At 33.2% G+C, this 27049-nt stretch overlaps 1 protein-coding gene and 1 pseudogene across 6 annotated transcripts in view; both read left to right on the plus strand.

The window, feature by feature from the left end:
* Positions 1-27049, plus strand: part of Ankrd17 (ankyrin repeat domain 17) — a 149375-nt gene that overhangs the window by 14437 nt on the left and 107889 nt on the right. The window contains exon 1 of one of the 6 annotated variants that reach the window (XM_026402592.2): positions 17411-17487. The exons of the other annotated variants lie outside the window; for them this stretch is intronic. Coding sequence (XP_026258377.1) covers positions 17434-17487 — 54 coding nt within the window. The 5' untranslated portion in view covers positions 17411-17433. Of the gene's footprint in view, positions 1-17410; positions 17488-27049 lie in introns of those variants that run through there. 6 annotated transcript variants of the gene reach the window in all.
* On the plus strand, positions 8681-10265 carry LOC113192420 (DDB1- and CUL4-associated factor 8 pseudogene; annotated as a pseudogene).

The following is a 27049-nucleotide window of genomic DNA, read 5'->3' on the forward strand; positions in this document are numbered from 1 at the left end:
ATTGTGCATTTAACTTGTTAGAGGTGCTTTTGATAATTCTTTGTAAATTGCCATAAAATATTTGGATTCACATTTTGATAAGATATAATTACAACTTGGATTAATTTGGGGAGAAGTAGAAGTATAATGTTGAATATTCTCATCCAGAAGTAAGGCATGCCTCTATTATTTTTTCAGGCCCTTCACTTGTCTTCACTAAGATTTTATAGTTTTATATAAGTTTATTTTATTGCTATCGTGAATTATCTTTTCTTTCTTACATGTTTCTTGTGTAGAATTGTATTGATTTTGGTATTTTGATCTTGTGTATAGCCACTAAACTGATTTTTTTATATTAAGGCAGTTGATGCTGATGAATTTTATGACTAATATAATTTTGGTAAATTGTTTTGTATTTTTTTATATTGATACCCTATGTGTTTCTTCTCTTACCGTATCAGTTTTGAATGCCCATACTAAATTTTACCAGATATGTTTTTGGTATCTACTCTCCCTGTTCCCTCAATCTGTTCATATTGTAGTCATAGATTATCAAATACTAAATGGTGAGTATTTGCTATGATATGGTATTGTCAATATTGGATTTGATAACAGTAACATTTTCATTTTTTTAATGAAGATTATCTGTTTCATGTTAGATTTTCAGATATGTTAGGAGAAAATATTTTCTTTTGTACATTAGTCTTAGGAAGATTTATGTTTTACAAATGCAGTTTATATGTATCCCTTTTTCTTTTAATCTTATATGCTGTTTTTTTTTTTTTTAGTTGTAGTTAGACACGATATCTTCATTTTATTTATTTTTATGTAGTGCTGAGGATTAAACCCAGTGCCTCACACTTGCTAGGGAAGTGCTCTGCCACTGAGCCACAATCCCAGTCTTCCTATGCTGTTTTTAACCATGTTTGCCACTAAATTGCAAGAAATGAGATTGGCGAAGTGCTTTGTTTGGGCTGTATAGCTTAGTAACTTTTTAATGTAACATATAATTTATTGCATATCTCTTTAAATAATAAAAAAATTTTAAACGTTGGTGAAAAACTTAAAAGTTAATCTGTTTTTGTATGGTTCAGTACTGGTAAGTGTATTCATATTTTTCTGCAACAGATCTCTAGAACTTTTCATAAAAAAACTGATACTATACAGTAATGCCCATTGAGTAACAAGTCCACATTTCCCCCTCCTCCTACCCCCAGAATCCACCATTCTATTTTCTGTTTCTATATACTTGTCTACTTTCAGTAACTCTTATAGGTGAAATCATACAGTAGTTGTCTTTTTTTTTGTGATTGTCGTTAAAATTTAATTTTCTCAAGGTTCATGCACATTGTACCATGTGACAGGATTTCTTTCCTGTCACATGAATACCGAATAATATTCCATTGTATACATTGTATATCACATTTTGCTTATCTCTTTGTCAGTTAATGGACATTTGGGTTTCTATCACATTTATCTAATTAATTTTCACATTTACCTAATTTATTTCAAATTTATATTGGTACTTGGAGGGAGATAGGAACTTAATTTTATATTTCCAGATAGTTAATCAATTGACTTAGCTGTTTCAGTCTGTCATTTCCCACTATTTGAAATGCTATTTCTTCTATTTATACAAAAGAGTAATAGATTAAATTATATTTGCTTAGTATATTCACATTGCATTTGTGTAAGATGAAGGCCTACATAACTAAAATTTGTTTTGTATTAAGCAAATTCTTTTATTATTTGATAAACAGGTAGCATCTATGTAGGATTTTATGGTTAACAAACTAATTTTACATATTTTTCAGTAAATCCAGGCAGCAGTCTTTGGTTTTGTTTTGTTGTACTGGGATTAAAATAAAGAATATTCTACCACTGTGCTACATCCCCAACCCGTCAGCTAAATTGCTAAATCTGGCCTCAAACTTGTGATCCTCCTACCTCAGCCTCCCAAGTTGCCACAATGCCTATCTTCAGACAGTGGTCTTTTGAAGCAAAAATTTCCTCTTATTTCTAAGCCTTATACACTTGGCATCTTTCCTTTCCTTTCCTTCCTTATTGTCTTACAGATTTCTAGTGAAAAGTGTAAGTGCTTTTATGAAGAAGAAAAGAGCAGCACTAGTATCTATATAATGCTCTCACCAACTTGTGCGATGTCATTAGTCTTATTTAATCTGTCTTTGGGCTTGAATGTCTTCCGATGCTGTTAGTGCCAGACCAACAGACTATTGTATAGTTTTCTTGCACTATCAGTCTAGTACTCTTGTTTGTTGTACTATTCATTTTATATCTATTTCAGATGAACTGGGAATGATTTAAAACATATATAATTGTTATTCAGGTAATGCCCAAATCTAATGTAAATAAGTTTAATTCTGTTGTAGAATATGATGACATCCTATAAATCTAGCCTGTTCTAAAGTTTGTACCAATAATACTAAACTGTGAACACTATTTTTAATTTATTTATTTTATGTTGGAGAAATCTTAAAGCATATTTTTTTGTTGTATTAAATCATATAGTAAGGGTAGACTATAAAAATTTAACAGTAGAGGAAGAGTTGAAAATCTCTCCCCTGTTGTGATTAGAGGTGTAGTCCACCTTGCCTGGCTGAAACTTTCTTTATAATTAATAGTGTATCATGGATTCTTTCCATTCTTGTAGATCTGTAAAGTCCTAGGTGGAATAAGTAAGTCCTATGATTTATAGGAAACACATTTCTTGAGTAATTACACTAGAGAGGCCATAAAAGGGTAGTAAGTAGCGCTGTAGCATGGGAATTAAGAAAGCAGACTTTGATGTGAGACAGACCATATTCCATTTCCATAATTTACTGACCTTTAGCAGGTAACATCATCTTTACTTTGATTTTTTCAACTACAAATTATGGATAAAATTGTCAAACTTATGAAGCTATGAAGGTTAAATGAAGTGATATGCATAAAAGCAATTAAAACTGTGTAGCAAACAGTAAGCAATCACTAAAATACTATTGAGGTTATTTATAATTACTCAGCATGTTAGGTATTATAAACACCTGCAAAAGTGGTGATATTTGAACTGCCCCTTTATGGATAAGGCAATCACCAGAAAGGGACACGGCGGGGGCGGGGGGAGATGAATATATATATGTGTGTGTGTGTGTGTATATATATATATATATATATCACAAAGATAGTCAATTACAGCATTGTTTGTAATTGCAAAAGATCAGATGCAATCAAAATTTAATTATTTAAATTGGAAAATAGGTCATAATACGGGAATACTCCACAGCCATTAAAAGTAGTTTATATAGCTAGCACGGTATACTGTTTTACTTATTACAGGTACTCTTTAACTTATTTTGATATTTCTCTGAATTTAATTCTTAAATAAAATTTTGGAATGAAGTTGTCCTTTCAGTCAGAAATAGCTTTCTTTACTATTTTTAGGTTATGGACTTTAGTTGGAGACTCCTCAAAACATCCTTACATCATTCTGCATTATGCAAATTATTCCAGGAGGTTATAGAGTTCTTGAGGCATAGGTTTGTGAACCATGTATGAATTCTAGGTCAGGAGTACTGGATTTCATTTTTTGTCAATTAATGAGTTAATTGCCCTTTCCTCCTTTTTATCCCTCTAAAATTAAACAGTAAACAATCTTTCTCCTGTCTCTCAAATAATAACACCAACAGCTACAGAATTTTTCTTTTCAGGGTTTGTTTCTATATAATCTTCAGAGGATTTTTAAAATTTTTGTTTTGCTATTAATTGGTTAAAAAATTATAAGTCACTACCATTCATCCTTTTTTTTTTTTTCTTTTCTTTCTGAAACTATTGGAATCTTGACTTAGGAAAAAACTAAGTCAAGAGAGAGTTGGTTTTTATATCTGTTTTTTTTTTCTTCCTAGACATTTGAAGATGGTGGATATGGGAAGATAAGATCTACTTAATTAAATGTATAGCTGTTTCTTTGTTATATATTTAACAAACTACAAAGCTATAACTTGATGGCTTCAGATTTATATTATAGGTATTTATTGGACTTTTGTTTTAAATAGGTGGGTTGAGCATGTTCCTTCAACTGTTTTCCTCACAATGTCCCACTGATATTGTTTAAAAATTGAATTAAACCATAATTCTGAAGAGGAGGAACAGATACTATTATATTAATTCCACTACCCTAAAGAGGAGCAGAAGGACTTCATTACTTTATAATATAATCTTAAGTGTGTTCACATGTTTCGGAGGGAGGAAGTGAGAGGATCTAACTTAGGTGTACGAATGGATACAGGCTTGAATAATGCCATTGGTACTGTTTCTCTCAATGTTTTTGTTCTCTATTTTTCTTTTGTATTAGCTTTATTTTTAGTAAAGATGTCTGTCAAAGGAGAAGGGGTTAGGATTTCTAGGCAGACATGGGTCATGAGGCTACCATTTACACAAACCATATGAAACATGTTCCCCATAGAAAAGAGGGATTATGTTATTTGGAAAAGGGAATAGGGAGAAAACATGTTGAACAGTAAAATTACAGTTCATAGTCCACTACAGGTACCATCAGAGGACCAGAAATTTTGAAGATAGAAAGCTCATGGAATTGGATCAACAACAAATCCAGAGGAAACTGGAATCCAAGATACCCCAAGGTAAGCTCAGGTTTTCTCAGGCAAACCTCGGAATGGCTCCAAACTTGAAATCAACAAATACAAAGAACAGTACTGTACAGTTGGGTAATAATCAACAACTTTTTGAAGAATTACTTTCCAAAGTGCTGGATCAGCCTCCTTTCTGACCTTTCTCCAGCCTACACAACCCAAGGCAGTATGTCTGCCTTTAGGCCTCAAGTTTTAAGAACTGCTCTCTTAAAAAATTTGTCCTGCATTTCCACTGATTATTGCAACCTGAAAGAGAAGTAGACATACTACTACTGTAACAGGGAAAAGCAATTTTGTCTGTTCCCTGCTAGCTGATTTCCTATCCATGTGTTCTACTTGCTTAAACAGTGCTTTCCCATTTAAGGGAGAGACTACTTGGAAAAACAAAACTGGACAATCTTAGAGAAAGTCCACACAATCACTGTACTCTCTAAAGCAAATCTTTTATTCACCAATGTAAACAGGGATAATCAAACACATGAGGATCAAGAGGATGGAAGAGGATAAGATGAATAAAAAACAGCTTACCTCAGATATCATTCAGAAGAAAACTTCAAGGAAAAACAATCAAGATTTAAAACAATTTAAGATTTAAAAGCACATAATGATTAATTATAGCTGCACTGAAGAGGGGTCAAAGAACCAGAAAAGGTTTGAATATTATAAAGAAAGAAATTAATGGTTGGGCTAAATACCAATTTAGCATGAATCAAAATTGAGTTGTAATTTGGAATTAAGAGGAGAAACTATGTGCGTATATGAAACAAAAAATATGGAAAAATTTGAGACAAAATTTAAGAGTTTTGGAAAGCATATCACATAGTTTCCATATCCATAAATATAGAGCTTTAAAAGTAGAGATTAGGAAATAAGGAAAAGAAATTTCCTAAGTTAGAGAAAAAATAATGAGTTTTTAGATTGAAAGATCTACCTAGTACCAAGCAAGATGAATGAGAAAAGATCCACCTCTAGATACATCTGGTAATGTTTCAGAATCATAAGGATGAAAAGAAAATTCTAAATTACTCCCAGAGAGAATAAACTATACAAGGTTAAGTATTTTGAATTTTTAGCAGCTATATTGAATGCTTGATGATAGTAAAACAGTAGTGATTTCTTTGTTCAAGGGAAAATAGATTAGGACTCATAGCTCTTATGCCCAGCTACACTGTTACATGAGGACAAGCACATCTTTTTCTACTTGAAAAATCTATGCACTTCACTGTATATGAAAGTATTTGAGAAACTATATTAAAATGAAAAAGATAATTTTAAGATAGAGGATATGGTAGGTGGTGGGGAGTGGTAGAAAATAGTGCCCTACAGTAGCAGTCTTGGGCTTTCAAAAATAACTGAAGAAAGCTAGAAAATTCTAGACTAATTTTATTAGTCTAAAATATATGAAGTTCTTCAATCAGTAATGTATAAATGACAAAATTATATTTGACTTTAGTGACAGCATTTACCTCATTACAAATGTACTTAATTGATCTTTAGTTTTTAGAATCAATCTAAAAAAATGATAAAATGGACTTAATTAATGGAGTAGCATGTCTTTAAAACCTTTAAAATATAAAAATAATATCTATAAAATTAGGAGATGGAGGAAAACAAAGGAGAGGCCAGTCAGTGCTCATTTCTTCAACTGACAGTAGATAGCAATGTAACAATGTTTTCACCATTTTGATGTAGGAAGATAATGCAAAAGATCTTTTATTCATTTTGTGGCTTTGTAGCCTTGTGATTATTTAAAAACTCCAAGTTCTTTGCACCACATTTATAATATTAAAGATATGGCAGATATGATGCATTTACCTGTCTACCTATCAGTACTACTCTTAGAGAACAAATACATTCTAGGGCTTGATTGTTTTTATAAACTGAGATAGAAATAGAAAATATATAGAGGTTAATTCTAGGAAATGGGAAATATAGAGGTTAATTCTAGGAAATAAGCAAGTTATATTAGAATACAAATATGCCTTTTTATGTAGGGTACATGATTTATTTCTTATCCGGCTCTGAATTTTGAATGTTGATTCCTGTCTGAAGAAACTCCTTTTTTCCTGTTTCTCTCTCTCTCTCTCTCTCTCTCTCTCTCTCTCTCTCTCCTACCCCTTTACTCTCTGACATACCACATAAACACAATTGTGAAAAATATGGAAATATGAGAAAATCCTGAGTCTTCCTTCTTTCTAGTGCCTCAGATGAGATGACTTTTTGTCTCAAGTATTAAAGACCAGGATTAGAAACCTGGTTTGTCCTTAAAGTAGAAGTCATGTGGTCAGGTATAACCACAGCTATTGGGAATCAATATTTGTGTTCTGAAAGCTTGGAAGAAATGAGATGGAAATAAAAATTGCTGTTTTGTTATATGGCATTACTTTTTGTGGGAGATTTCATAATAATTAGGTATCTGAAATTTATGAGGGAAGTTGAAAGTAATTGTAACATTAGTTCTAAGATAGTGTGATCTGAGATATCCACATGATGATCTAAGAGGTAGTACAGAGTTACATCAAATGAGATCAGTGTACTTTATTTTAGTTTTGAAATGAAGTCTTGCTATGTTACCTAAGCTGGTCTGGAACTCCTGGGCTCAAGTAGTCCTCTTACCTCAGCCTCCTGAACAGTTGGGAATTCAGATGCAGCCATCTTGCCCTAGCTGAGATCAGTATTTCATTTCATTTCATTTCTTTTTTTCTTTTTTTTTTTTTTTTTTAGTTATAGGACACAATGCCTTTATTTTATTTATTTATGTGGTGCTGAGGATCGAACCCAACGCCCCACTCATGCAAGGCAAGTGCTCTACCACTGAGCCACAACCCCAGCCTCTCTTTTCTTTCTTTTTTTTCTTTCTTTCTTCTTTTTGTACTGCGGGATTTAGCTCAGGTGTGCTTAATCACAGAGCCTAGCCCTTTTTGTATTTTTGTTTTGAGGAGGCTTTTGCCAAGTTGCTGAGGCTGGCTTTGAACATGCAATCCTCCTGCCTCTGCCCTCTGACCTGCTAAATTTATAGGTGCCCAGATGAGATCAGTATTTATTTATATAAATATGCCTGAGGATAGTGGTAGAATCCTGTGTATATATCCACCTGGGGAACTTTTGAATGTTACAGTCATGTTCTGAGATTCTCTTTATGTGACAACCCCTAATGATTGTGAGTGGTCGGGATCAGGTTAATGGAAAAGGGAATGGTGTCCCAGTTTGCAATTTCTAGCCTAGCCCATGATGAATAGAGACAATTTAATACATTTCTTAATAGATAGAATTGAATTTGAAAGGGTAGTGTTTGGTAATTGAAATAATTCCTTGCAAACCATTCAAGATTTGTTAGGAATAAATTAGGCTAGAAATAAAGTAGTAACAGATATCTTGAGACCATACTAATTGGAATTTGATATCAGGGACCTCAGACCACTAAGGACGAGAGGAGGAAAGATAGTGAGAACAGTGGGATGCATCAAAACTTGGGTAGTTTTTACAACTGAATTATTCTCTGTGTCTTTCCTTGGATTTCAAATTTTCCTTATAATTGCTATTCCCTGATCTTTCATGTGTGTGTGTGTGTGTGTGTGTGTGTGTGTGTGTGTGAGAGAGAGAGAGAGAGAGAGAGAGAGAGAGAGAGAGATTTTTGTGTGGTGTGCATATCTGTTAGACAACTATTACCTATAGCTTTAGAGCAGAGGACAGTTAATATGTTGCTAACCAGATTGAAAGTTCTATACCATCTGTAGATTTAGCCTATTTAAAAACAAAACAAAAAAATTTTGAAGTAAATTATGCATGTACTAGTTTTTATCTTTATTTGAAAATGTACAGTATACCATGTAAGATTAGGGTGGCATTGGTGGCACCAGTGGTTGGGCCTGGAAAAGTTGGAGCAGCCACTGGCGGAAGGATCACTCGAGTGGTAGTGGGCTGCAAAGCCTCGTCAGCGCCTGTGCTTGTAACTGCCCCAGCTAAACACCATGCCCTTGAGCTACCTGTCCTTCAGTGAATCTATAGACCTATTTTCTTAGGAAGGAGCTTAGCCTGACCTTACTTTAGTGATGTCCAGCAAAGGGAGCAACATAGATGGGAAAACATACTTAGCTAATGGAAGCCCATCTAATGAGCCAGAGGAGATATCTGGAGTTAAGGAGGAAAGGGAGACATTCTCAGGCTTTAAAGTAGAGGCCTTAGACCAGAGTTTGAGCTTGACTAGGTGTGATGGTGGCCCCAATTTTACCAGTAGAGAAAGTCAAGGCATAGAGAGCGCAGGTAAAGAAACGGATAGCATGTTGGACACTGACCATCACTCTATCAGTGATGATAACTGAGTCCGTAACTGCTCAGAGGAAGAAGAAAAAGAATAAAAGCAATCATGGCACTGTGTTTAGCACAAGCAAGCTAACCATGTCCATGGGGTCCATGAAGAACAGGAGACAACAGCCCTACTCCAACCTTCCAGAGTAGGCGCTGGTTTTAAGTGCCACTTTGTATGTGAGGCCTGTGGGGTAAGAAGGAGTCTGTTCAGAATTTCCACCTAAAGAATGGACTTGAGGGTCATACTGGTTGTGTCAGTACCAGCATGGCACCTGACTGGCCAGTGGCAGTGATGATGACCTGAAGGTGGTGGTTTGGGATTAGGTATGGCAGAAGCCAATACTCAAGAGTGGCCACAAAGGTAATATCTTTTAGGCCAAATTCCTTCCCAACAGTGTTGACTCCACCCTAGCCATTTATGCTGGGGATGGGCAGGTTCTGATAGCAGAACTGTCTGCCCAGTGCTACAGGCATACAAAGTATATGGCCCAGCACAAGGGAGCATCCTACAAGTTGGCCCTGGAACCAGATTCTCCCTGTGTGTACCCTGTATGTTTCCATCTGCATTTGAAGATGCAGTTATTTTCACCATTGACCTGAGACAAAGACTGGCCAGCTTTGAAGCTGATGGTGACAAAAGAGAAAGAGAAGAAAGTGGAGCAGTATACAAACTCCATAAATCATGCCAGTACCTGCTGGTTTGCAGTAGGTGGACAAGACCAGTTTTAAGGATTCATGACCAGAGGAAAATTGATGAGAATGAGAACAATGGAATACTCAAGAAATTCTGTCCTCATTAGAATTTACTCACTGGTAAACAGTCCAAAGCAAACATCACTTGTCTGTGTATAGCCACCATGGCACAGAACTCTTGTCCAGGAGCTCTTTATAATGATGAAGATGTTTTTCTTTTCCAACTCCTCTCAGAGTGATGGAGCCCAGTGTGTGAAGAGATGTAAGGGCCACAGAAATAATGCTGTGGTGAAAGGTGTCAGTTTCTATAGCCCCAAGAGTGAATTTGTGGTGAGTGGGCACATCTTCCTCTACAAGAAATCATCCTGCCAGATCATTCAGTTCACAGAAGGGGAAAAGGGAGGTGTGATAAATTGTCTTGAGCTCTACCCTAATTGCTGGCAACCAGGGGCCTACATCATGAAGATATGGGCACACCCACAGCTGAAGCTTCCACTGAGCTGACAAGGGTTAAAAGATCTGATTAAGAAGAACAAGCAAGAGTGGGATGAAGATAGCTTACAACATACTGTCCTGTTTGATAGGCACAAGCTCTGGTTCCTTATATATCACCTGAGTCAGAGACACTATCACTAGCACCTGGGATTGGAGCCATAGACTTGGAATCTGAAGAATCTCTGAGCTCCTCAGACACAGAGTACTAAGAGGAGGGCCCTTATTGGTGTGTGCCTGCCATCCTGAGGCCTCATACCTATGAGGGGTGGGCTGGGGCTCCCATCCTGATCCTGCCTGGGTACCTCTTTTCTTGTCCCATACCCTTAGAACCAGCAGAAACACACTTCAAACTTTTTGTTTATATAAATACATCTCGGGACGACAACAGATCAGAGGACATTGAAACAACAGAGAGCACCTAGGAGTGGGGTTCTGTGAAAAGGTGTTAAGGACTTAGCAAAAATGACTTCTTCCTGAAGTTTTTTTGAGGGGGATAGTAGGGATGTTTTGTTAACTGATTTAGAGTTAGAGAATGTGGCTTCTTTTTCTTTAAATCTCGTTTGTTTCCTATGTGGAGATGGTATGAGGAACAATTGGCTGTTCAATACCACAGTGCCAGGGTGAAGGGTAGAAATGTCCCTCCCTCTTGGGTTTAGGTTTTTTCCTTTGTTTTTTAAAGTCTATGACAGTTTCATTGTCTTTTTTTTTTTTTTTCCTCCCTGAGCAACCCAAGATCCTATTTTTCTGGGAAGTCTTTAGATCCCCTAACCATTCCACACTTTTCACTTTATCTCATTCATTCTCTGTACTTTCCACAGTGTTTTGCACTTGATTATGTATCCTTTACTCTCTTACCTTCATCCCATCACCCCCTAAGTAGATCTGGTGAAGTAGGCTGGAGGGGGGTGGAAGGGAGAAGGATATTACCTCTTTTGTTATATTTTATTAAAAAAATTGATGGTAGCAATCTTCCTTATCACTATTAGAGGCCGTATGTTATGTATAAATATTGTTAAAAAACAAGTCAAACTTGGGGAAAATGTACCGTATGGATAAATTTTGGGGTGAATATTTTATCAGTTTTATATACATAGAACCTGTTGTGAAATAGTGGAAAAGCATTGAATTTATGGTGTGATCCCTCATAGGTAACCAGTGCAAATGTCCAACAGAGAAAAATTGTTATTAGAGATGTGAAAAAAGGAACTAACTGCTTTATTTCTTACTTTGGTCAGTATCTTATTCATATTTGGACAAAACTGGGCTTATATGTAGGATCTGTATGTAGGATAACTTTGCATTTTAAGTTTTATTTATTAAATTATGGGAAAAATGGACAGACTATAATTGATCAAAGAAGTGGAAAAAAACATTGAAGATTTTAATGGTAAACTTTGTCAAAATTCATGATCAAGTTTATATAGATATTTAAAAATAAGAATAATTAGTTGTCACCATAATCTCCAGAATAATGACAAACATACCTCTAGATAATGTGGACAGTATTTAAAAAGCTTAAGTAACAAGCCTTAAATTGAGGATATATAAAATTGCGACTTATTTTTTAAAAAAGTAGCCATCATCCATTAGTAGTATATTGTACAAATAAGGAATAGTATAATTTTAAGTATTTTTAAATATTGCTGAAATGAATTTTTTCAAGGCCAGATCATTCATTTGTACAAATATTTACTGAGTGCTTTACAAGGTAGCACATACCTATAATCCCTACAATTTGTGAGTCTGGAGTAGGAAAATCACAAGTTCAAGGTCAGCCTCAGCAATTTAGAGAGGCCTACACAATTTAGTTGAGACCCTGCCCTCCCCCTAAAACAATTTGTACATGTGCAGTACAGATGCAAATTTTTTTGTTATTGAATATTCTTTATTTGTGATGGGTAGAATTCCATAGATGTTAACCTGTGAAAACTTGATCTTCACTAAGAAGTGCTTGAAATTTGTATGTTATTTCACTAGTTAGTTGTGTCTCAGGGTTTGGTGAGAGGTTTATTTTTCCCTGTATGTATTTTTCTTTTATACTGTGAATGTTTTCTTTGTATATGTATTTAATTTTATAGGTAAAACTATAGTTAATTAAAAAAACTATAGTGGTAATATAAACAATATTACTCTACTGCTCTCTATATATGTCTGGAACCTTTCATCAATTATAGCATAACTGGTTTAGGAGAGATAAAAGTTAATATCATGGGATACATTGTTGTTTTAATTAAATATATGGACATTCAAAAGTCTTATCAAATTTTATTAGCTTTTTAATTTAAATTCTGTTTAATTCTTTCGTTTTTGCTTGGTCTAGGCTGTTGCATACCTTCAGTTTCATATTTCTGATCAGTCTTACAGTGTAGGAAAGAGAAAAATCAAAGTTATGATGACAAAATTTATACATTTTACTTTTTATTTTTATTTATTTATATTTACATATGACAGCAGAATGCATTACAATTCATATTACACATATAGAGCACAATTGTTCATATTTCTGGTTGTACACAAAGTATATTCATACCAATTTGTGTCTTCTTACATGGACTTTGGATAATCATCTCATTCCTTCATCATTTCTAACCCCATGCCCCCTCCTTTTCCCTCCCACCCCTTTGCCCTATCTAGAGATCATCTATTTTTCTCTTGTTCCCCCTCCTTACCCCATTGTGAATCAGTCTCTATATCAGAGATCATTTGTTTTTTGGGGATTGGCTAACTTCATTTATCATTATCTTCTCCAATTCCATTTAACTGCAAATGCCATGATTTTATTCTCTTACTGGTGAGTAATATTGCATTGTGTATAAATGCCACATTTTTTTTTTTAATTCATTCACCTACTGAAGGGCATCTAGGTTGGCTCCACAGTTTAGCTGTTGTGAATTGTGCTGCTGTAAACATTGATGTGGCTGTGTCCCTGTAGCATGCTGTTTTTAAGTCCTTGAGGTATAGACCAAGGAGAGGGATACCTGGGTCAAATGGTGGTTCATTCCCAGTTTTCTAAGGAATCTCCAAACTGTTTTCCATATTGCCTGCACCAATTTGTAGTCTCACCAGCAATGTATGAGTGTACCTTTTTCCCTACATCTTTGCCAACACGTATTGTTGTTTGTATTCATAATAGTAATAGCTGCCATTCTGAGTGGAGTGAGATGAAATCTTAGAGTAGTTTTGATTTGCATTTCTCTAATTGCTAGAGATGATGATCAGTTTTTCATACATTTGTTGATTGATTATATGTCATCTTCTGAGAGGTGTCTGCTCACATCCTTGGCCCATTTATTGATTGGACGATGATGATGATGATGATGATGATTTTATTTTTTAGTTGTAGGTGTATCCAGTACCTTTATTTTATTTTTATGTGGTGCTGAGGGTCAAACCCAATTCCTCACACATTCTAGGTGAGCGCTCTACTTCTGTTCCCCAACCCCAGCCCCAAATTTATATACTTTTAAGAAAAACTTGATTCTTATTTTTTCCTGTCTCTATTTATTTATTTATTTATTTATTTACTTTTTTTGGTGGTATGAGAAATGAGCCTCTCTTTACTAGTTTACAACTCTCTAGTAGTTTACTACTCTCTAGTAGCTTGTTTTTGTGTTGGGTGAATGAAGTCATTTTGTCTTACTACCAGTTATCTATTAATTCTGTTTGAAAGTGTGGATTTTGAGCCAGAGGTAGTAGGTATCTTTAATCCCAATTACTTAAGTTTGAAGCCAGCCTGGGCAATTTAGGTAGGAGACCCTGTCTCAGTATTTAAAAAAAAAAAAAAAAAAAAACAGTGGGCAGATTCAGCTCAATGGTAAAGCACCTCTACGTTAATCTGTAGTAGGAAAAGAAGTGGATTTTGGAGTAAAGGCATTTCTTAAATAGAAAGAAATATGTATTTGATGGGTGGAAACAGAACTTCTTTACAAGGAATTGTTGATTCTAAGAAGTTTTCTATTTGGTGGTGTATGCCTATAATCCCAGGGCCTCCAGAGGCTGAGGCAGGAGGATTGCAATTCAAAGTCAGCCTCAATAACTTAGTGAGATCCTTAAATAAAATATAAAAAGGAGCTGGGGATGTGGCTCAGTGATTAAGTGCCTCTGGGTTTAATCTCTGGCACCAAAAAAAAAAGAGAAAAGTTTTTATGTAGAGCAATAAACATCAACAAGGTGTTAAGTCATACAAAATAGGTGCCTGTCAGCACATTTCTACGTGTTTTTAATTTTGGTTTCTTTTTCTCTATTTAGTGAGAGTAGCCCTGGTCCTAGACATTTATTAAACTTCTATCCTTTTCCTCCTTTTTACTGTGAGACTTCACTGTGGACATTTGAATCTTATTTTAGTCAATATTTTCTTTTGTGAGTTTATATTATTTTTATGTGGTGGTTCACATATTTGTTTTTATATTATTTGTATTTTGTACTTAGCTATTATTTACACTTTAACGTCTTTGCCACTGGCAAAACCTGAAAGGTGTTTTGCCATTGATATCCATTTTAGACAAATGGGAAGACAATTTTTGTTTTGTCTGTCAAGTGAGGTTGAACTGAAGTTGGCTCACTTTTATGATGATGGATGTTAAGACACAGGGATATGAATCTCCTTTTGCCTTGTACTATGGCACAGGTCATCGTTATTAACAAAACAGGCCATGATATTAATAATAGTGCTTTTATTTTTTAATAACATTTTCAAAACAAATTTTTGTAGTTATAGATTGAGAGAATAACTTTTTTTTTTTTTTAATGTGGTGCTATGGATCAAACCCAGTGCCTCCCACATGCTAGGCAAGTGCTCTGCCACTAAGCTACAGCCTCAGCCCCAAAATTGTGCTTTTAGAAAGCACAAAATATAGTCAAAGAATAAGTGTTTTCATTATCAAAAATTATTTTTAGTAAGAGTTAGGGTATGCTCAGTGGTAGGTAGTCTGTGTGCTTAGCATACACAAGGCCCTGGGCTTTATTTCCTTTTACATTTATCATTATCACCCTAATCATTACTGGTGGTGGTGGTGGTGATAATTTAAAAGGGATTAGAATTCATTATTGGACATTTGATAATTCCTTTATTCTTGCATTTGTTTATTCAATCAACAGATACATGAGTGCCTGCTCTGTAAAACTTTTGATCCTGGGTATGCATTGGCAGATTGGCAAATTAAGTGTTTCTGCTTTCATCAATCTTCTAGTCGATATGGGGGACAGTTGATACCCATTATAAAACAGGAAAACCATAATCACATATTAATAAAATCTTGGAATTGGGGATGTAAATTCAGTTGAAGAGTGTGCTCAATCCCCAGTACTACCAACCAAACAAAAATAAATAAAAATTTAACAGAAAACTTTTATAAGAGCAGTACCCTATAAACAGAACAGAAAGAAGGGGCAAAGTAAATGGTTTGGTTGACTTGAGTCTTAGGGGTCCTCATTTCTTTTCAAAGACTTTGGGAAGTCTGTTCTTGGCTTATGGGGAAAATGAGTGCTGTATTATGAGATTCTTAATCCTGAGTCAGGTTGCTTACATTTGAGGAAGAGCGACTGTTGTTTACTTAGTCAAAAGATGGAAGCTATTGATTACTTAGTCAAAAGATGGAAGTTAAAGCTTCCTAAATCTCTTTGAAGCATAGAAATAATTGACCTGGAGGGTAGGAAATAATAAAAGGCAGTTCACTGGTTCCTTTTTAAGCCAAGTGGCAACAGTAGAAATTACTTTGTTTGAGAAGCCACCAAGTACCACGCATACATATGCATAAATGAAAACAATAAGTATGGTCTGAAGGAAAACAGTTATATCTTTACCATTAATTCCACTTAATCCTTTTGAGTCACACTATTCTGGATTTGAATCTGAGTTTGACTCTCCTATATAACTGTGTACCCTGAGTCTTGGTTTCCTTATATATAAAATAAGAATAATTCCATCTGAAGACAATATAGTTGGTGATTGTGAAGATAGAAATTGGAGCCAACTGCCTACATTCAAGTCTTAGCTTCTCACTTGAATTAGTTTAGCTGGGAATAATTGGGCAAGTTGCTTAGCCTGTCTGTGCCCTAGTTTCCACATGTGTAAATGGTGATAATAATAGCACCTTTTATGATTAATGTGAGAATTAAGTCAGTTGGTATTCACAAAGCATTTAAAAAGGCACAATAATACATTTATTATTTTAAATCATTATACATAGATGGGTTGTTAGGGCTTGATAACATGTATTGAAAAAGTGTAGGTATTAAAAAAATACCTACACATTGCCTAGCATTCTACTAATTCTTCCTAAATGCCAAAAACTAAGTAGTAGATAATTTATCCAATTTCATCTCATATAAACTTTTTAAAAAAATATATTTTTAGTTGTCAATGGACCTTTATTTTATTTATTTATATGTAATGCTGAGAATAGAACCCAGTGCCTCACACATGCTAGGCAAGCGCTTTACCACGGAGCCACAACCCCAGTCCCTCATATAAACCTTTTTAGAAGAAATCGTGCCTCTCTTGTTGATTGTACCTATCTTGTTGATAGAGTACATATGCCAAATTTCTTATGCTACTTTTTAAAAGTCTACTAAGGGAAAAGCAGATCATTTATTTGGTTAGTAAATGAAGTTAAAGGTACTACCAGAAAGTAAATGTACCCATGGTGTATAATTTCTTGATTTAGTAAACAAAAATCAGTTGAATGTTAATCTCATTCTCATAGGTATTTATAAACTTGTGTATTGAAAGCCAATTTACCACTAAAAGAAAAAAAATCTAATTATTTCTTACCCTCTCAAGTATTATATAATCCACTTGCTAATGTTGCAGATTCCTAACTTAACATTATCTTCCCTACTTCTTTGCATCTTTAATACAGCCATTAATCTCACTACAAGGTTTCACCAAAGATAAATCGCTGTGTAACCCACTTCAACCTCTTTTGTTCAACCAGGAAGCCAGACGTGTTAAATGACTTAAAAAAAAAAAAAAGAAAAAGAAAAAAAACATACACACGCACACATATAATTCTTATTGGAAATCTTAGTATTTTGAAGTTTGAACTGGCAAACTAAGAGACTTCATCTATTTTGTCTTTTGAAATTACTTGACATAAGTTTGCTTTGGAATAGAGCTTCTGTGTCTTTAAAAAATACACAGTGAGTCACCCCCTGCTCTTTTGGTAGATGCCTGGCTAGTGAACAGCTAAGCTGCTTTAGGCATGTAATAGAACATTCCATTTCCTGTTCCCTTGCTGACACAGAGGAGTGTTCCTGCTGGCAATGATCTAATCATAGTGCAGTAAGAAACATGGCAGTTTGATAAAACATGGTGGAGACAGCGGCTGAAATGGAAGCATATGTTCTAGAAGACATTCTTGAGGTAGGGTTAGGTTTGTAAATGAAATGAAAGTTGAAATCTTAACAAAGAAATCTTATCTGCTGGAATTATTTTACAGATGAGTAGATTAGAGGAGAGAGCAAAAGAGAGGCAGAGCATAAAAGCAGGACACGGTCAGACCTTATTCCGTGTGAGAATGTTGTTAGTCTGGTTCACACTATTACCATATAAGTCTAGAATTATTTTATTTAAACTTCATGTTTCATAAATTGCAGATACGTGTTCAGTAGGGAAATAAAAAACGGAGAGGGGGTTTGGACTTAATAAAAAGCCTTGTGTGGTGGTGACCTTTAGATTAACTCATTAGAAGGTGGGGTCTGCAAAGCAGCTTTGAGTAGGTTTAGTATTTTATGTCTTAGAATTCATTTACATATCTAAGCCTAAAGCTGTGCTTCCAATTAACTCTTTAAAAATGGCTGGTTATTTTATCTTAAAACTAAGTATATAAAGCTAATTGCTTAATTTAGGTGGTACACTCTGATCCTAGATTTCTCATGTGACTTTGATTACTATTAAGTACATTATGAAATTTAAAATTTTAGAAACTAAAATTTTAGAGTTTGAATGCTAGAGTGCTATCAATAAAATTTTCCAGTAATTCAAGCTGTGAGAATTTCAAATTATATATATATTTCCAACTGCATCAATTTTATAAAAATCTGTATAAATCAAGGAAATACATGTTAAGGTGAAACTATAATTGATTTTGTCCTTAGTTAGAGTATACTACCAAAAATTGTATTTATAGATAAAGGAACTTAAATCTCATTTTCTTATCTGCTTGGTAGTAGGTTTTTTTTTGTTGTTGTTTTGTTTTTCTTTTTCCTCATTAAGAAAAAAAACCTGCTTAATTTAGATAAAGAGGCTTTCTGATGGTGAGTGATATTCCTAATACTTAGGCTGCTAGGATAATTTTTATTAACTATTTCGCTGTCTCCAGGAAAAGATTTTATTGTGGGGAGAGGGCTTAGGAGAAGCTGCAAAGAGAAGCTAGGCGGGGTTAGTAGGAGAAAAAAGCCTATGCGCATTATAAAGTGCTGCATGATCAATGAGCATTTTCTGGAGTCCCTCAGTGTGTGCCTGGAGCTGACATTGCAGCAAGTCTCATGGTGGTTCTGCGGAATGAAAACTGATTCCATTGTATTATCTACCTCCTTGCAGACACCTGCCAACATACTCTTTTTCCCCCCTTTGCTAAAAACTATTTTGTGGTTAGTTTCCATTCTTCTTTCCTTTCCTTTCCTTCCTCCCTCTTTCTCTCTTTCCTTTGGTACTATTAGTGAGTTCCCTTAAAAACAATGTGGTAAAATTATCTACTTAGGAGTAGTTGTTTACACTTTCATCAAGAGACTTTAGTAATTATGAGTGGTCATGTGACTTTTTTAGTGGCTCAGTTTTTAAAATTCTAATTAGATTATAAAGTTATAGTGACACATTTTAATTTGCACTTAAAATTATGCTTTGGATTTTACAGAAATAAAATATAGATGTTGATGAATCTTAACGTTTTTTTTCCTTGGCCATTTAAAATTTCAGCATATAATAGATTCTAGAAGTTTTATATATTTTTGGTGAAAAAAAATCCACTTAGGCATAGTTTTATGCTTTTAAGTACAGATTTTTAAAAACACTATCTTATAGTTAGCTTTTCATTAAAATTGGTTAAGTTTTTGTATTACCTAATTTATTCATTGTTATTATTAAAATAACCTCTGCAGTTTTAATTGTTGGTCCTGATTTTCCATCTATCTATCTTAATTCACTTGGTTTCTTTTTACCTGTTGCATTAAACCATATTAAGTTTTAATATTAATATTAAATATTAAATCATAATATTTAAATTAGTGTTTATAATGAGTAGGCTAGATGTGAAAATTTTCCAAGTAATAATAATAATAATAACATTATTTTCCAAAATGACAAGTACTTATAATGATCTCATGCTAAAAATAAAAGTGCAGACAATACATTTAGTAACTCTAAGGTGAAATGTGTTATTTTCTAAAGCACCTCATATTGTAAGTAAATAGATATGTATTTAATAAGCTTTCCAGAAAAATGAATTTAAGAAGTTACCTCCTTGTATAAAGGTCTGAAAATGAATAATGACATTTTTTCCACTTACCAAGTGACAATTTTATATTTTGAGCTATTTGAGGGTTGTTTCCTATTTTCACAATGTGAATTTTTATGTAGATTCTATTTAAGTTAAATTAAGGTTGAACTTCTGTTTTTTTTCTGTTTTTGTAGCTTGATCCTTTGAATCATGAATTTTTTTAAAGGTGCTTTTATTATAATATCTTGGTAAAAGGGAATAGTGTCGTAAGTGAACATAGTGCAAATTAGTTCTCATAATACTGTGGTGTGGTTTACTTTTAAACTGATTGCTTATTATATATACCCACATGAATTTAAGTTTTTTTTTTTTAGTTAAAATATGGAAGTTTCTAAAATTGGTAACTAAACTAGAAAAGGTTGCTTTCAGTTTATATGATTACTTTTCAAATGTTTAGGGTAATGAATTAAAGAGAATAACCTATTTCTGTTCCTTTGCCCCCTTTCTGTAAAAGGAACTCTAATAGGAAAATAAATAAAGGTAGAGTTAAAAATAATAGGGATGAGAACCCATATACTTATTTCTTATACTGTTTGTTATTTTTCTTGAGACATGATCATAATTTTAACATTTTGATGTGAGTCTTAGTAGTTAAATCAATAGGAAGAAAAAGTCTTCCAAATTTTTGATCTTTTTTTTTGTATATCCTAAATTTGTATGACCAAGGACTATGTATATGAACCTGAGGTTTATAAGTAGACTTTTTAAAAATATGAACACTCTGAACAGAAGGAAACATTTCAGAAACTTGATTACCATATATTCCTATAAAAATTGACTTAGAAATGAGGCATCTTCACAAATACTTAAATGGTACTTTAAATTCAGGATGCTTTTTGTCAGAATATAGTGTTTGATTTTTTTTACTTTTAAAAATAGCAATTTTGGGCTGGGGATGTGGCTCAGTTATAGAGTACTTGTCTGGCCTGCAGTAGACCCTGGATTTGAACCCCGGAACTGCAAAAATGAAACATAAAAAAAAAGCAATTTTTATGAAGATAAGAATATTTCTAGTAAGATAAAGCCCTTACTCTGTGGTTGTTTCTTAGGCACAATGGATTTGGAGATTTGACCGAGCTCTTTAGATATGAACTGAATAAGGGTCAGATCTAAGCAAAGTAAATAGGTTTATTATAGAACTTTTTCTTGCTTTGTATTTATCTTGGTATCAGAGGGCTGTTTTGTTTTTGATTTTTAAATAAGATTGAAAGAGTTACAGGGAAGTTATTGCCCCCCCCCTTTTGCCCATTTGTCAGGACTATGGACTAATAGTAGTAAATGGTGGGTAAACAGGGAAAATCCACTTGCTGTTTACCATTATTTTTTGGTAATGATACCAACTCTCCCAAGTAATTAATAGCCTCGTTTGACAGTTTCTTGGTATATTTCTTTTTATCCTATAAAATGTTTTAGCTTATGTAATGTATACCGTTAATATGCTATACCAGTAAATCTTTTATGGATTTCTAAAGTTATATTTAGTGTAACCATGGTGACATTTTTTACTAGGAAGAGTTGGAGTAACTCTTAGGAGATAAGAATAAGTAGGTCTAGAGATTAAAAAGTTGGAAAAAATATACAAATTATTTGAGTCATTACAAGGAATATTTCCCATTTATTGAAAAGTTTTGGAATTAAGTCCAATTACGTAGGACCATAAAATCTCATAATTACACTCACATATTTACTAAGAACCTTCAGTGTGCTGGACACTTTAGAAATTCCATAAGGTTAGTCCAGCTAATTTTGTTTCACAAAAGGAAAGTGCAGAAAAATAAATGTTTATTATTGGTATTTTAAATAGTCTTGAATTCAGGTTGCATGCAGATGTGAATATTGATATTTTACTTCATTGGCTCTATCTGAATAGTTTGAAACCTGTTTTCAGCAGTGCCCTTAGAAAGCCAGTATCCTATCTTGTATCCTTTATCTACATCTTTAGATTGTCTTTTTTATGTGTCTCCTGTAATATATATATTTAAGAGTCTGTGGCTCTCAACATTCTCTGGATCTCATTTTTATCTTTTTATTTGATGATTTTTTATCCTTATCATATAAAACAGTGTATATATGTATATAATATACACATGCTTATATGTATTAAACATGCATGCTCCTAACTAGTATGTAATGGACTGTGGATGCTCTTATTTGGAAGTCTAGTTTATCTTGGAAGGATTGGGCAGAAGTTACAACATTGCTTTCATATATCAGCTTTGGGAGAATGCATGGGAGAATAGCAGAAGGTAGCTAATATATACATTTATGTTAATTAATATCCCCATAAAGACATATTTTAGTGGAATATGGAGATTCCAGATGGCTTGCAAAAAAAGGTAGTGTAACTAGAAGTTTGTAAATTAATTTATTATGTATTATCTGTACATCTATGCAGAAACATTGGCACTTTCCTGGTTCTTAATTCAGGGATTTTTTTTTTAATTTTTTTTGACACTTAAAAGAACTCAGACATGAAATAACTTGATCATTACAAAATAGGTGAGTATCAAAGTCCTACTTAACCATTGATTTGGTTTACTATATGTAGCTTCCAAATTTATCAAAACAAATGACTTTTCATGAGGTGTTCCTGTTAATGTCTGTGAGATTATAACTTGTTTTCGTGAGTAGTTGGATTATTCTTGACTATTGATAATTTGATCTTGGATGGAATCAGCCTTATAACTAGCTGGATTTGTCTCATAAGTAGGATGGCCACATAATTGTGTGATGGCAGTAGTAATTAGCAAATTAGCCACCATGTATTGGGTATTTAAGTTATAAATGAATCTGTGTCAAGTGTTGCACAAATCCTTGCTTTATTTCATCCTCTGATTCTTTGAGGAGTCTGGTACCTACTTCATATAAGGTTTCTAAGGAACAAATGAAGTAATTTATGTAAATGTTTATAGTATAGCACTTAGGAGTTGACATTTAAATAAATGCTCTTTTTTAAAGCAATGATAACTTCAATACTGTGCTTCTGTTATCATCCCCCTTTGATGGATGAAAATTTGAGCCTCAGGGATGAGTAAAGCTGTTGCAATACACTGTTTTGATTGAAGTTTCTGAAAAAAATCTGATATGAGGATAAAAATGGGGAGAGTATGTTCAAAGCCCTTTGAAATAATTGTGGATATTTTTTAATACCACTTAGGGAGGAGTGGTAGTTTCTTAAAGATTAGTAGCAGTGTGAAATCTGAAAAAATATCAGTGAATTTTGTAAACTATGTTAAATTAAAATTCACTGGTTTATTCTGTACTTGGAAGGTATCAAAACAATGCATGATTTTGTAACATCATATACTTCATTTGGAAAATACTTACTTAAAATTCTACAGTATTTTTTTTTAAATCACATTTCCTAATATCACTAATTTTGGAGAATTCAGAAACTGGGAAGCTATGACTTGCATAGTATCAAATATAAGTTTTCCAAAATTCTCATTTTGCTAAAACTGGAATTTAATCTTTAAAAACACAGAATGTAAATTTTTTTTAAATGATAGGTTTATTGTACTTTTTCTTTTCTTTCTTTTTTTTGAGAAAATGTCTGACAGATAAGTTTGAATAAATATAGTCTAAGAAAAAATGGTGTTCCTTGTAAAATAGTGTCTTATTCCATTCACATTTGTAAGTTTTTCTTGAGATACTTTAGTATGTAGCAGAAGTGCTTCCTGGTTTGTCACACAGAATGTTAAAAAAGCCATCTACTTAAGGTTGAACATTTTAATAATTAATACTTTTTCCTGCTTCATAAAGGAAACTGGTCTTGAACCCCCCCATCTCCATCACTTTTTAAAGGATTATAAGTGCATGACACAGAAGAATATTTGATTATTAACTAGCATAGATTTGTGTCTTGTCTTGATGTGAGTTAAAAAGCAATTTTACCCACCACTGCTTTTTGTATCAGTGGGAATGTCAACATGGTAAAACACACATGTAGCCATTTTAGTATTATAAAAATAATTTTGACCTCTGAAAGAGTCTTGGGGATTGCCATAGATCCTGTGGACTACACTTGAATAACTATTGATTACTAATATATTGCCCAAATTTTATAGTTTGTAAGGGGACAGTGCTAAGATTTAGACTTAGTCTACTTGATTGAAAGATATTCTTTTACCATTTTATTGTTTTAAATTTATTAAATATTTCCAACTTTATTTCTGACACTTGTATATATATATATATATATATATATATATATATATATATATATATATATATACCATGTAGCAAGTTTAAGAAGTGGAAAAATACTTGGTGTGGTAATTTAAATGTTGCTTTAATATTATAAGTCCTATCCTAGTCTTTCAGAGGTTCTGAAAGTAAGGAGTTTGGGGACTCCATAGTGGAAGGAGAAACTGGAAATAACTAGAAAATTGTTTTGCTTGTGGAATAAAGAAAAATTTTAAAAGAATTTGTAATTTTTTCGGGAGAGGTATGCACAGGGGATTTAACCCCAGTATTTTACCACTAAGCTATGTATGTCTAGCCCTTATATTTTATTTTATTTTTTGAGATAGTGCTCTTGCCAAATTGGTTAGGCTGACCTATACCTTTCTATTCTCCTGCCTCAGCGTCCCAAGTCTCTGGGATTATTGATATGTGTCACTCAACCTAGCATGCATTTGTAAATTCTATTAAATGTTTTATGTTACAATTCTACTGAATGATTAGGAATGGAGTTCATAAATTGTAATTGTTTAATCACTCATCTTGGCAAGCAAAACAAATAATATGAAGTATTTGCCAAATTTGAATATTTTTCATTTTGAAGGCTATAGATTTACTTTCTATTCATTCCAGTCACAAGTGTCACTTTGGTTTTCATGCAGTCAAGAAAGATTTTTCTCATGAGACTTGTTCAGTATTATATTGTCTATAAAAGTGAAAAATAAGATTCTGATAATATTTATATTATTTGAAAACTAAGTTGTTTCAAATTTTTTTGTATAGTAGCAAAGTAGTAATTTAAAATTTACTTTATACTTTCCTCCTGTTTATATAGTATGTTTATGCATACTATAATTTTATCACAATTTGAATATTGGTGTTGGAATAAATATGTTTGCTTAGAAAAGAGAAATCTCAGTAAGTAACATCTACATCTCCATTTTTCAACTTTTCGAAGGCCAATTTTTCTCACTGCCTCCAAATTCTAAAGGACTCTTAGATAAGAAATAGTGTTGGACCATTGTTAAACTGCTTTGGTGTTTTATGCTATGTGGTCTTTTTGTCATTTACTCTCTTTCTTTCAGCTTTGGTACCCACTCTTTTTCTTGCTACAGATTGTCCAGATTTTGATCTGCCACTTGGTGTTTGAATTTTGCTGTCATCCTAATTTATTTTCACACAGACCTTTTCAATTTGTTAACTTTTTTCATCTTACTGGTATTTATCCTTAGCTGGAATTTATCCTTAACCTTGAATTTGTCCAATTGCCATTTCCTCTGTCCTTGTCACATGTTCTATATTTATAAATTATGACCTTCCATCATAAGACAAACATTTGTGTGAACTGTCTAAGCAAGTTTGGGAAATATAGTTTGTAAATTCTTGTATTTCATAAGAAAACATTAGTTATGATTTTCCCCAAAATATGTGCTGCATATAAGTGATCACACACTTTGGAAAATTTCATCTCAGCTGCTTTGGAAAATAAGTAAGGAGGATCTCAAGTTTGAGACCAGTCTCAAATTAGGGAAAGCCTGGCTCAAAAAGGTCTGGGGATATAGCTAATGTGGTCAAGCACCCTTGGGTTCAATCACCAGTACGAAGAAAAAAATAAAAGATATTTTTTTAAAAATACCTTTATTTTGTTTATTTAGGTTTTTTTTTTTTTTTTCTTTAATGTGGTGCTGGAGATCAAACCCAGTGCCTCACACATGCTAGGCAAGCGCTCTGCCACTGAGCCATAATTCCTCACAAAGGAAAGATTCTGTGTTACAGCTGTACAATATTTTGTTATATTTTTCAAATATTTTTCTCAGTTTCTCTCCTATTGTGTTTTTGGTTTTCTCCATGAAATAAAGTAACGGGAAATAACATTGGATAGAAAAGTACTCTCTTCTATAAACTATACACAGTGCCCAAAATATTAGTGTGAAGCTCATCATTTGTCATTGGAAAAAATTTTGACAGATTATCATTTTATATTTTATGAAGAATTTATATTTTATGAATTACTAAAGAATATATATTTTAGAAAGTTGAATAAATGAGAATGTGAATTATGTTGGTATTAATTTTTAAGTACTATTTAGTGGGCTTTCTATTTCATTGTGTTGAGTGCATAATATTATAGTCTGATTTTCTGTGAATAGCTTTATTCTTGATGACTTCAGTTACCTAGGCTTGTATTTTGAACATGGTGAATGTTTGTTTTCCATTTTATCTTAAGTTATTCTTGTACAGTGAATAATCTTTTATATTTTTTTCTTTGAGAGTATCTTTGAATTGTTCTTGACTTTAGGTGAACTTATGAAATGAGGAAGTAGAACTAAGTCATTAATGTCCATGTAAATCAACCCAGGTGATCTTGTTGGTTGAGATTTTAAATATTATAATCTTTTGTCTATTGTTTCAAAGAAGCATTTTATTGCTGTGTTCTTAAATCTCTAAAATTAGTTTGTACCATTTAGTTTTTCTAAAACTTCATTTAGTTATTAAATTTACAACTGGATTTCTTATCTAACACCCTGTTGCTGTTCTAATTGCCTGTCTGCTAACCTCTTCACCATTATTATTTCTAAGTCTTATATCACACCCTATTCTCTCTCCCTTTGATGTGCATTATCCCTCATCCTTTTCCACTATGAGAAAAAAATGAGACCTCATATGTTTAAAATATTTTATAGTCTGTATTGTGTCTTTGATTAAATGCTAAACTTTTAAATACAGGGAACTCGATTCTCTTTAAAAATTTAAAAAATCATTTGTATGTTTTTATAAATTACTTAATACCCTAAAAGAATTTAAAGTAGTTCATAAATACATATTCTATAAAAAATAAAAATACAAAGGTAAATAAAGACCAGGGCAAGAGTAGAATACAGAAAAACATACATAATGTACATGGGTCTAGTTAACTGGCAACCAAAGTGAAATTGGGAAACTTGATGAGTTTTGAGGTTTGTGTAGTCCATAGCTCTGATATGTATGCTAGTGATTTGGAGATCTCATATTTCTAAAACTTAGGTCTAAGAAAAAAATTTCTCTTTGGGTTTTATAAAGGAGTTGTTATAGTCTAAGAAAAAATGGTGTTCCTTGTAAAATAGTGTCTTATTCCATTCACATTTGCAAGTTTTTCTTGAGATACTTTAGTATGCTAGGTAAGCTCTATACCACCAAGCTACATCAAATCATTTTTGATCTGTAGTTTAGATGAAGAACCCTTTCTGAGAATGGATGTATGGGTTA

Source organism: Urocitellus parryii, chromosome 10, assembly GCF_045843805.1.
Source record: "Urocitellus parryii isolate mUroPar1 chromosome 10, mUroPar1.hap1, whole genome shotgun sequence".
Classification (NCBI taxonomy): domain Eukaryota; kingdom Metazoa; phylum Chordata; class Mammalia; order Rodentia; family Sciuridae; genus Urocitellus; species Urocitellus parryii.